This window comes from Gymnogyps californianus, chromosome 11, assembly GCF_018139145.2.
Source record: "Gymnogyps californianus isolate 813 chromosome 11, ASM1813914v2, whole genome shotgun sequence".
Lineage (NCBI taxonomy): Eukaryota > Metazoa > Chordata > Aves > Accipitriformes > Cathartidae > Gymnogyps > Gymnogyps californianus.
The window spans coordinates 12,985,143-12,996,461 of record NC_059481.1 but is presented as its reverse complement, the minus strand read 5'-3'; the positions used below and the strand labels follow the sequence as shown (position 1 = coordinate 12,996,461).

General features: G+C 44.6%; 1 protein-coding gene across 1 annotated transcript; it reads right to left on the bottom strand.

Annotated features, from left to right (window-relative positions):
• Nucleotides 1-136: 136 nt before the first annotated feature.
• USP50 (ubiquitin specific peptidase 50) lies at nt 137-11,290 on the bottom strand. The gene is made up of 8 exons (XM_050903511.1): nt 11,273-11,290; nt 9,878-10,044; nt 4,366-4,572; nt 3,737-3,932; nt 2,911-3,108; nt 2,254-2,396; nt 1,007-1,139; nt 137-400 (listed from the first exon to the last, which is right to left on the bottom strand). The coding sequence occupies exons 1-8, from the start codon at nt 11,288-11,290 to the stop codon at nt 224-226; spliced, it is 1,239 nt and encodes a 412-aa protein (XP_050759468.1). The 3' UTR covers nt 137-223.
• Nucleotides 11,291-11,319: the final 29 nt, after the last annotated feature.

The following is an 11,319-nucleotide window of genomic DNA, read 5'->3' as shown; positions in this document are numbered from 1 at the left end:
AGAAAACAACCATTAGACCTTGTACAAACGGAGCAGATGCACGTTCTTTAACCGGCTTGGAAGCTGTAACTCTTCTCTCTAGAAATTACTTCCTGAAAGACCACAACAGATGATTAGTAATGCAAATGCTCTAGTTTATTGATGAAACAGGACTTGGCTAATGCTACCAATGAATTCTAATTGCTGGCCTACTCACTGTTCGTTTTCCATGGCTAGCAGATTCTTAATGGGTGCAGAGAAGGCCCTGACAGGTGTAGAATAGGAGATAAGCTGTGTCAGTCTGCACTGAGGAATTTGGGATCCTGGTGATCTGTGCATCATCAAAGCTGTACCAGTTTTTGGTGACTGAGTGCTTGCAGAACGCCATGTAGTGGCCATCATCCAGAAAACCAGAGTGGTTCTGTAACAAACACCACAGTCTGTTAAAACAGAAGTCTCGCTCTTTCTCCTTACAGGCAAAGCTAGGAATTGGCAATCATTTTTTGTTCGCACTTGCTCCCTTTGGCCTACAGCGAGGAATGTGAATTCAAATAAATGCTTTAAAACAGAGCAATTAGATGATGATTATGCTTCTCTATTTTACAATATTAAATTTGCAACCCAGCTATTAGCCCTGATATGGGTCGCTATAAGCAGGCCCCACTTGCAGTGCATGATGGAAAAAGAGACCATTTAGTCCTTATTTATAAACAGCATCCATGCAGGATCAGCTTCTGAGTTTATGCTGAAAAGGCTGAGGAGGCTCCAATCAGGCATTATGTGCCAAGAGTGCATGCTTTTTAAATTTGGGATGTGGGGGGAAGACGGAGAGAGAAGTGATAACTTCTCTCTTCTCTGGTTACATACTGTTACTGGATTATGTCCATGGCAGGTTAAAAAAAAAATCGTATTAAAAAATATATATATAAAAAACCATAAATCATATATATGAAGTCCAAACTAACACAGGCTTCATCTGCTCCATGAGGCAGGGCATTACAAATAAAACAGGAAAGGCAAAGCTCACCACTACAGCACACAAGCTGTACTCTGCATCCTTGCGGAAAAGTGGGGAACTGTAGGGAGAGAGATCCAGATTGCTGAGTGGATAGCAGATGTCAGTTGAGAGTTTCCTTTTGTCCTTGCCTTGCCATTCAAATCTGAAATAGAATTTTGAACTGTTTTAAGTAACACTCACTTCTTTCTTGCATTGTGGTGGTTGCTTAACTGACTTTCCTAGGGGAAGGGAAAAACAACAAATGACTACCCAGCATTTTGAAAGAGAAAGATCTGCATTCATATTGAGCATTAGAGTAAACTGACAGAAAATGCACTAAACCCACAAGAGATGTCCAGCAAGAAAAGCAAAGCTCTTGCTTCCTGAATCTTCTGTCTATTAGAAATGGACACAGGTGCCAAGAGCAGCCAGAAGTCAAATCTCTGCATCACTGTCACTGTGACCTAAACATTTTGGACTGCACTGCCATTGTCAGCTCTTCTTTCGTGCCAGACTCCATCCCTTTCCTCTGTAACTTTTAGTACAACACCATACTTTTAAACATTTATAATGTGGCCAAGGGCTGCAGCTGGGGACCACAAGTTCCTTTGAGCATGTGAAGGAAAGCAGATGCTGAACAGGAAATTAAATAATAACTTTACATAACATAGTTCTGGGAAGCCAAATCATCCCACTTCTTTATAGGTGGGAAGTTGTTAAGAATAAATTTAGCATCTGGCCACGTGTGGCTAGTAAAGTCTGCTAATCAGGAGCTCTTACACTGATGTGCCTCTCTGTTTAGTAGACGCAGTTGTTTAGATCTGATTTAGTTGAGGGATAAACAAAAATACAGTCTCAGCTGCAATAATGACAAGCAAAACGCCCTGTTTCAGTCCTGCACTTCGGTCACAAGCTCTCCCAGTTGCCGCAGGAACTTGTATTTGCAGGGATGTCTGACCACATGAACCACTGTACTAATCTGTAGTCAATGACTCCTCGCTGGAGTTTTTCTTCCCTTTGGAGAAGAGATCCCAAATGTAGTGAGTGAAATTCGGTGGGCTGCAGTAGAGAGTAAGGCAGAACACCTTGTCTGAGATTTCAGGAATGCAACTTGGATGTTTGACAGGTACATTTTTGCCCATTTAGCTTCCATGTATCAAAGTACTAAAAACACTCATTTACAGTGATTTTTTTCCTTTTATGCAAATACAAGTGACTGTCCTTCACGTCTCACACATCCCAGGAAATGGCCGTGTCCTACCCCATATAGACCATACCTCTTTAGGTGAAAAATAATGATCTGTGGTGCCTTGGTTATGGTGGCCTTCACTGCAGCATCTTGTTTTGTTCCACACCAGGAACAGTGGATTTGGTTGTTCCAAGTCAGTGTGTCTTGCTGAAAGAAGCAGTTGAGACAGTCCTGTCAAAGAAAAATAAATAAATAAATAAAATCATTTGATCAAACAGATCTCCACCCCTGAAAATCCTAAGCAAGGTAAGAGAAGGGTTGCCATATTTTGGAGCTCTCTTCCTAATCGAAGCATGACGTAGCAAGGCTGACATTACAAATACACTTGGAACACAAAGCAGCCAACTTCGGCTTCCTTCCCCCCCCCCCCCCCCCCCCCCCCGCCCCGCCAAATGAGGAAATACTTGGATGAGTGAAACAAACCCTCACGGTTGCTATTGAACAATCTTACTATCCCTCATCCCATGGCAACTCAGGAGCATTGCTCCCATAACCTCACCAGCCTCTGCTCTCCAGAGACCAGTATAGAAACCCCACTTCTCTTAGGACCAGTTCAAAGACCATCCATTAGTGCCCAAGAAACCAAAGTAACTAAAAACCTGCATCTTTTTAATAACTTGTATTAGTCTAAGCCACCTATTCCTAAATGAAGCAGAAACCAGCAGGAATGTATTAGAAGTCATACCTGCAGAGAGCATGCGCTCTTAGAAGGGATGGGCAGGGAAAGAACGGTGAAGCTCTCAGGTCTCTTGATGGTGGTCTTGCATTCCAGACACGTGATATCGTAACTGAGTTGTCCCTCAAATAACTGTGTGATAATAGATGTTTCACTGACACTCCCTCTGTTTGCTTTTGCATCGGTTATGCGTCTTCTTTTGCTTGACTATAGAGCAGAAAAAAAAAATATTAACAAAGTGTAGGTAACCATTTCAGAAGTGCCTTCACTGGGTTTTAATGGTCGCTGCCCACTGCCTGTGTAGGCTAGTAGTTAGTCTTGTCACAGAAGTTAGCTCTAAAATGCTATTACTTTATTTGATGTTTCACACATGCAGAGTAAGCTAAATTCCTTTTCTGAGAGAAATAAAACAAAAATATAATATTCTGGACATTAGACGGGAGTGATTTAATTGCTAGACAAGCTCTTTATCAGTGGATCCGAAAAAGAGAAAGGCAGACATGGGGGCATGGCAGACATGAAGATTTCAGGCAGATGAAAAAGAGGAAGAATGTAAAGCGTGGAAGGAGCAAGGAGAGGGAGAGGTGAGGATAATGGAGCTGCAGACGGCATTATCATTTAGATGGGGGCTGCAATCTGATGTAGCATTAGACAAGAAGCAAATGAATTATCGTGTGTACATGGGTATGAAACAAAGGAAGAAAATTACAACTTTTAGCAACCACATCATGTAGTTCAGAAGAGGAGGATAGGCAATTATTACATGGAATGCTAAATCGTGAAATGCAAAGAAGAAACAGCTACAGTCTCCAAAACAGCACAGCTGGGCTCTTACGTTCTTGAGAGCCTCGTGGAGCTCATTCAGCATGCAGATCAGAAACTCCTGTGCATCCTGCTGAGTCCTCTTGCTAAAAGTTGGGTACCGCTTCCCAAGGACTGAATGAAAAATCTCCGGGGAAACACAGTCAAACTCTCCAAGCCACATATTGGACATCAACCAGCCAAAGGCAGTCGCAGACTCACCATTCTCCCTTGGAAAAAATAAACATAAGTTTCAGGTAACGTATGAGAAGATGGTAGCTCTACCTTCAAATGGGAGCATAATACATAAACTTAGAAAATATATGCAGGTACAGTACAGCTCTGTCAGCCTGTCATTTGGTTTGAGGGACGCTGCAGATACTAGAAAGTAGTAGGAATCATCATCGAGACAGCAATGACAGTAACTGGTATTACCATCAAAATGACAAAAAAAGTATATTGCGGAAGTTACCCAGCAAGGAGACGACTCAGGGTCTCAGAGGAAGGAGAAGGAAACCAGCTTGTGGCCAGTTTGACTGTAACTGCCCGGTGGGGAGCTGGTAGGTAGCTGCCTTGGACATTCTCATGGCAACATATATCCTGTGGAAGGAAAACAGCAGTGCCAAGCAGAAAAATATAAGTAGCGTGAATAAATCAACTTACTTGCGTAGGGCTGCTTTGTACTTTCCTGAGAGGAAATACTCCACGAGCGGTGGCACGCTGCAGAGGCACTGCAAAATTGCGTTCATGTAGCATGTGTTGCCCAGATTCCTCAGGCCGGTGAGCCCTGGGTGCTGGCTGTTCATCTCCTCCATCAGTTCCTTGCAGGAATACTTCACACTTTCCAAGCAAATGGAGTCATACTTCCACCTACTACGAAAAAAACCCACAACAGTGGAAATCTAAAATGCTATGGTGTGTTTTGTATTATGTTTTTTAAAAAGCGGTACTGTCTTGAGGAGACATTTCCTGCTGTTTCAGGATCTTCTTTGTAAGTTACATTCACATTTACTTTCATCAAGCTAATAGAGTGGTAAAGACTATCTCCCACACTAAGCTCTTCCCAATTCGGTGAGATACATCACTAAGAGGTATTATTTAAATACCTGAGGTTTTAGAGTTATTCCTAAAATTCCACTCAGTCTTTGACTCCTTACACAATTACTCAAAAACTACAACCAGCTGTAAATAGCTATCTTAAGCATTTCTCCCTACAGAATGCGTATTTCTTTTCCTCAGTGGTCTGACACATATTTTCTAAAACCATAGGTTGCAGTCCAGATGCTACTATGAACGGCTTGCTCTTTAGACTTGTACCATAAAATGTTACTTAATTCATGTTAAGAAAATTTCAGTAGGTTTGTTTTCTTGCTGCACAAGTCTGTCCTGGACCAAACTGTCCCCATCCCCAATTAGGCAGAAGAGAAGTCTGAACACAGACCCTGGACAACCCAGATGTGCTCGCTGATGTTGCTGTTCTTGAATTTTTAAAAGCTGCTATTTTATTCTGATGCAGAAGGAGGGAAAATTCTGAAACCTCAACAATCTTTGTAGAACAAGAAAAGCCATTTCTTTCCCCTCAGCTGAACAACATGTGCCCAAGTTCCTGTTTCTGGAGATCTCCCAGGCCGACAGCCATTTTCTATCATCTAATAGCTACAAAACAACTACAAAACTGTTTCCTTTTAAATTTCAGTAACAGCAGAGCCAACATTTCCAAACAGCTCTACCTATAGACCAGTCTCCTATGAAAACGCTTAATTCCCTCTTTCAATAGCCATCTGCGAGAAACATCAACTCGGAGGAGAAAACGCGCTGGGATTGTCAGGTATGGCAGATGGCTGGGAAGCCACCGGCAGCCTCGCAGGGAGCCTGTGCTTCCCCCAGCTCAGGGAGGCGGCCTCTTGCCCTCTTTTCTTCATAGCTCACCTCTTCCATCCAGTTTCATGGCACGACTAGTGTGGTCCCGTGTGTCTCTTCCCACCCCCCAGGCTACCCTCGCCCCATCGCTTTGTGATGCCATTCTGTTCCGTTGGTTCTCATCCAGGGGAATGCGCCCGGCCCGACCTGCCTCCATCTCCTTCCTACGTGCCACCCAAAACAACCTGGGGAAGAGCCAGGCACCCACCCATTCCACTGGGCAGAGAGTTTCAGCCTGACCCACGTTTACTCACGTTTGCTCATACTGGTATTAGCGTTTATTATTGCCATGCTCTGACGGAAGGGCAGTGATGAATGAGGGTGTTGACGATAAAGAGATGGAACTACCTCAAAACATCACGCTGAATTAGTTTATTGGTGTTTAGAAAATTTTCCAGGGAAAAAAAGGGTAGTGGCAGAGAAGTGTCTTTTAATTAGCTAATGAGACAGTGTAGTTGATCTCTGAATTTCATACACCACTGAAGAGCAGCAGGTTTTCCCTATTTAACACACAATTCGGGAAGTAACAACAGAAGAGGCCCAGGAAGACATTAAAAAAAATCCCTAATTATCTTACTTGTTAAGCTTCAAGCAAAGGATGTCTCCCAGCACTTTTTGGACAGCTTATCTGCTGTCACTGCTGTTAATCGCCCAAACTGTGTATCTGCAAACTGAGATACAAAAGCAACACACACACACACTCCCCACTACTATTCAAAATCTGATCTACATTTTTGTAAGTGGAACTGCAATATTGTATGTACTTTACCAAGAGTTTCAAATGTTTTAAAATCTAAATTACGATCCCGTGGGTTAAACACCTAAAACTTTTAACAAATACGTACAAATGCCTGAATATGTACCAATATGTAAGTATATTCACAGGGTTTTTTTTCCACCCTGAAATATTTGTTTAAAGTTTTGTTGATGATTCTCAACTAGCTAGGAATTCAATCCTGCCTCTTTCTGCCAATTTATTCAGTTCAAATGTGCAAAATATGAGATTGAAATGCAATGTATTTTCCCCCATGGGGCTGATTGTTTGTACCTATATGGAGGTATTTTGTCAAAGGGCTATAGGTGAAATGCAGAGACAAGTACATGTTGCAGATTTATCAAAAGGCCTGCTGCAGAGCAACTGTGGTTGACTTCTTTTGCTTTGGATAATTGAAATACACCAGACATTTCCATTACACATGCAGAGTATTTATGCACTCTTATTCTTATCTCTGTGTAGGTATAGACTAAAGCCTGTAATACATCTGTAGTCAATACAGAAGTATAGGACTTTTGTAAATTCTCTGAAGGCCTGTTTTGATGGAGCCTTCATTCTCATTTTTATGAGAGCATCTCCAACGTTTCTGTGATTCCAAGGCCCCTTGCTTATTCCTGCAGCCCTTCAGAGGAAAATATGAATGAACTTAGAATCACAGAATGGTTTGGGTTGGAAAGGACCTTAAAGATCGTCTAGTTCCAAGCCCTCTGCCATGGGCAGGGACACCTTCCACTAGACCAGGTTGCTCAAAGCCCCATCCAACCTGGCCTTGAACACTTCAGGGATGGGGCATCCACAGCCTCTCTGGGCAACCTCTTCCAGTGCCTCACCACCCTCACAGCGAAGAACTTCTTTCTTACATCTAATCTAAATCTACCCTCTTTCAGTTTAAAACCATTACCCCTTGTCCTATCACTGCATACCCTTGTAAAAAGTCCCTCTCCGGCTTTCTTGTAGGCCCCCTTTAGGTACTGGAATGCCGCTATAAGGTCTCCCCGGAGCCTTCTCTTCTCCAGGCTGAACAACCCCAACTCTCTCAGCCTGTCTTCAGAGGAGAGGTGCTCCAGCCCTCTGATCTTCTTCATGGCCCTCCTCTGGACTCGCTCCAACAGGTCCATGTCCTTCTTATGTTGGGGGCCCCAGAGCTCAACGCAGTACTCCAGGTGGGGTCTCACGAGAGTAGAGTAGAGGGAGAGAATCACCTCCCTCAACCTGCTGGCCATGCTGCTTTTGATGCAGCCCAGGATACGGCTGGCTTTCTGGGCTGCAAGCACACATTGCTGGGTCATGTTGAGCTTCTCATCGACCAACACCCCCAGGTCCTTCTCCGCAGGGCTGCTCTCAATCCACTCATCGCCCAGCCTGTATTTGTGCTTGGGATTGCCCCAACCCATGTGCAGGACCTTGCAGTTGGTCTTGTTGAACTTCGTGAGGTTTGCATGAGGTTCGCATGGGCCCACCTCTCAAGCCTGTCAAGGTCCCTCTGGATGGCATCCCTTCCCTCCAGTGTGTTGACCGCACCACACAGCTGGTGTTGTCGGCAAACTTGCTGAGGGTGCACTCAGTACCACTGTCCATGTCGCCAACAAAGATGTCAAACAGTGCCAGTCCCAATACTGACCCCTGAGGAATGCCACTCATCACTGGTCTCCACTTGGACATTGAGCTGTTGACTGCGCTCATCAAGCTGCGACCATCCAGCCAATTCCTTGCCCACCAAGTGGTCCATCCATCAAATCCATGTCTCTCCAATTTAGAGACAAGGATGTCGTGCGGGACAGTGTCAAATGCTTTGCACAAGTCCAGATAGACGACATCATTTGCTCTTCCCTTATCCACCAACGCTGTAACTCCGTCGTAGAAGGCCACCAAATTTGTCAGGCACGATTTGCCCTTAGTGAAGCCACGTTGGCTGTCACCAATCACCTCCTTATTTTCCATGTGCCTTAGCATAGTTTCCAGGAGGATCTGCTCCATGATCTTGCTGGGCAGAGGTGAGACTGACTGGCCTGTAGTTCCTCAGGTCTTCCTTTTTTCCCTTTTTAAAAATGGGGGTTGTGTTTCCCCTTTTCCAGTCAGTGGGAACTTCACCAGATTGCCACGACTTCTCAAATATGATGGATAGTGGCTTAGCCATTTCATCCACCAGTTCCCTCAGGACTCACGGGTGCATCTCATCAGGACCCATGGACGTATGCACCTTCAGGTTCCTCAGATGGTCTTGAACTTGATCTTCTCCTACAGTGGGCAGTTCTTCATTCTGCCAGTCCCTGCCTTTGCCTTCTGCAACTTGGGTGGTGTGGCTGGAGCACTTGCCAGTGAAGACTGAGGCAAAAAAGTCGTTGAGTACCTCAGCCTTCTCCATATCCCAGGTAACCAGGTCTCCCATTTCCTTCCGGAGAGGGCCCACATTTTCCCTAGTCTTCCTTTTATCACCGACATACCTATAGAAGCTTTTCTTGTTGCCCTTGACATCCCTGGCCAGATTTAATTCTATCATGGCTTTAGCTTTCCTAACCTGATCCCTGGCTGCTCGGACAATTTCTCTGTATTGCTCCCAGGCTATTTGTCCTTGCTTCCACCCTCTGCAGGCTTCCTTTTTGTGTTTGAGTTTGTCGAGGAGCTCCTTGCTCATCCATGCAGGCCTCCTGGTGTTGTTGCCTGACTTCCTCTTTGTTGGGATGCATCGCTCCTGAGCTTGGAGGAGGTGATCCTTGAATACTAACTAGCTTTCTTGGGCCCCTCTTCCTTCCAGGGCTTTATCCCATGGTACTCTACCAAGCAGATCCCTGAAGAGGCCAAAGTCTGCTCTCCTGAAGTCCAGGGTTGCAGGCCAACTGTGTGCCCTCCTCGCTGCCCTAAGGATCTTGAACTCCACCATTTCATGGTCACTGCAGCCAAGGCTGCCCTTGAGCTTCACATTCCCCACCAGCCCCTCCTTGTTGGTGAGAACAAGGTCCAGCGTAGCACCTCTCCTTGTTGGCTCCTCCATCACTTGGAGAAGGAAGTTATCGTCAACACATTCTAGGAACCTCCTGGATTGCTTATGCCCTGCTGTGTTGTCCCTCCAACAGATATCGGGGTAGTTGAAATGCCCCATGAGGACCAGGGCTTGTGAACATGAGGCTGCTCCTATCTGTTTAATCCTGATAAACGGGATTTTTTATCCCTTAATCCTGACCCCTAGGCTCTCGGTTGGCTCCTCATCCATCCCCAGGCGGAGCTCCACGCACTCCAGCTGGTCATTGACATAGAGGGCAACACCCCCTCCTTGTCTCCCCTGCCTGTCCTTCCTAAAGAGCCTGTATCCTTCCATTCCAACACTCTAGTCGTAGGAGCCATCCCACCACGTCTCTGTGATGCCAATAAGATCATAGCCCTGCAGGCTTGCGCACGTCTCTAACTCCTCTTGTTTATTCCCCATGCTATGTGCGTTTGCATAGAGGCATTTAAGTTGGGCCCGTGATGAAGCTGACTTACTGACTTTTGGTTTTGACAAAAAAGTCATGGTAAGTATCCATTCCTAGTTTGGAATACAGGGTACACTGCCAGCAGCTTGCGTTCTTCTCCTGGTTAATGAATTTTTGTTGCTTTGTGTGATTTTTCTCAGTGTCTCCTTTATCCTTCCTTTTAGCAGCTTTTCCAGTCTAAAAAAACAAACCAAGAAAAGCCAAAATCAAAACTGTAGTATTTTGATGATGGGATGTATAGCTTCACACTTTGTTAGGGTAAGAAAGGGCTAACAAGGCTTTCTGGTTGTGGGTCACTAGCTTACCTGTCATGCAGTTATAAATATCCCTTCAAAGAAAGATAATCAATAATATAATTGGTTTTATTCTTCTGTCTTCCCATGAACCATTTTTGTCTCTGGCAAATGACATAGGTGCTTCCAGTACTCATCTATCCATGTTCCTAGTTGCTCATGGCTTGTCTTTCCTACCCCTGGTCTCTCTCACGACTGGCAGATTTGATTCACACAACCGCATCCCAGTTCCGGCTCTACGCTGCTGCTCCCTTCCCACCGCCTGTTTGGGCTCAGGGGATGTCCCTCCCCAGTCTCCACACCCAAGTGGAAGAGGAGCCAGATAACATTAGTTGTTAAGTCTTACTTAGAACAAATACCATATTTTCTGCCATGGACTTAACAGAAGGACATACTGACTGATACTCATGTGGGATAAGTCAGATGTTTCATGCAAACTTAGGGAAAGGCTGAGCTACAGCCACGGCAGAGGCTGAGGAATGACCACAAACATCTGACTCGAAGAAACAAAATTCTAGCAAATTTCTACAACAGACCTGCTCAGTTGCAGCAAGGGTGTGAGGGACGAGGAAGCTTCCTCCTGCCTAGCGTCACCTTCCAAGGGCAGCTTTTGTTCATAGTTAATTGCATTTTTGTGGAAACGAGAGAAGGTTGCCACTGTTTGCAATGGTCATTACTCACGTCTTCTGAAAAGGAAAAGCCTGAAGTTTCAGTCTCAGAAAATAATCAGCTCACCATTTTTCTTGACTTCAAAGCTCCCTGCAAGAGTTTTTCAGGTACTGTTAAAAAAGCAATTTGTCCTAATTCTCCTCTTCCTGCTTTACAACACCCCTCAGTAATTGTTGGGGCTTAGTTTCCACTTCTGCTACTACTTATATCACTATTTGTATCTCATACTTAGCAAAAAACCAACAATATAGCAGCATGGCACAAACATGGAAAACCACTGCCTGGAAATTTTTTTATTTTTTTTTTTTTTAATTCGCTTCTGGTGTAGTGCAACAACATATGCTAACATGTCTTCACCCTTCTACATGGTTAAATAGTACTCGGATATATTTCGTTATTACTAATGAAACAGCCATTAGCCCTATACCCCCAGCACATCTTACCTTTCCTGCCCACTTCATCTGGAATCTCCACATCAAGAACTTGCTCC

What these genes read in the sequence shown, in the direction of transcription:
- USP50 (XM_050903511.1), bottom strand. An exon ending in ATTATTTTTCACCTAAAGAG is followed by an intron (nt 1,140 to 2,253) that starts GTATGGTCTATA and finishes ATTCTATTTCAG; the next exon opens with ATTTGAATGGCAAGGCAAGG. An exon ending in ACAGCTTGTGTGCTGTAGTG is followed by an intron (nt 401 to 1,006) that starts GTGAGCTTTGCC and finishes TGTTTGTTACAG; the next exon opens with AACCACTCTGGTTTTCTGGA.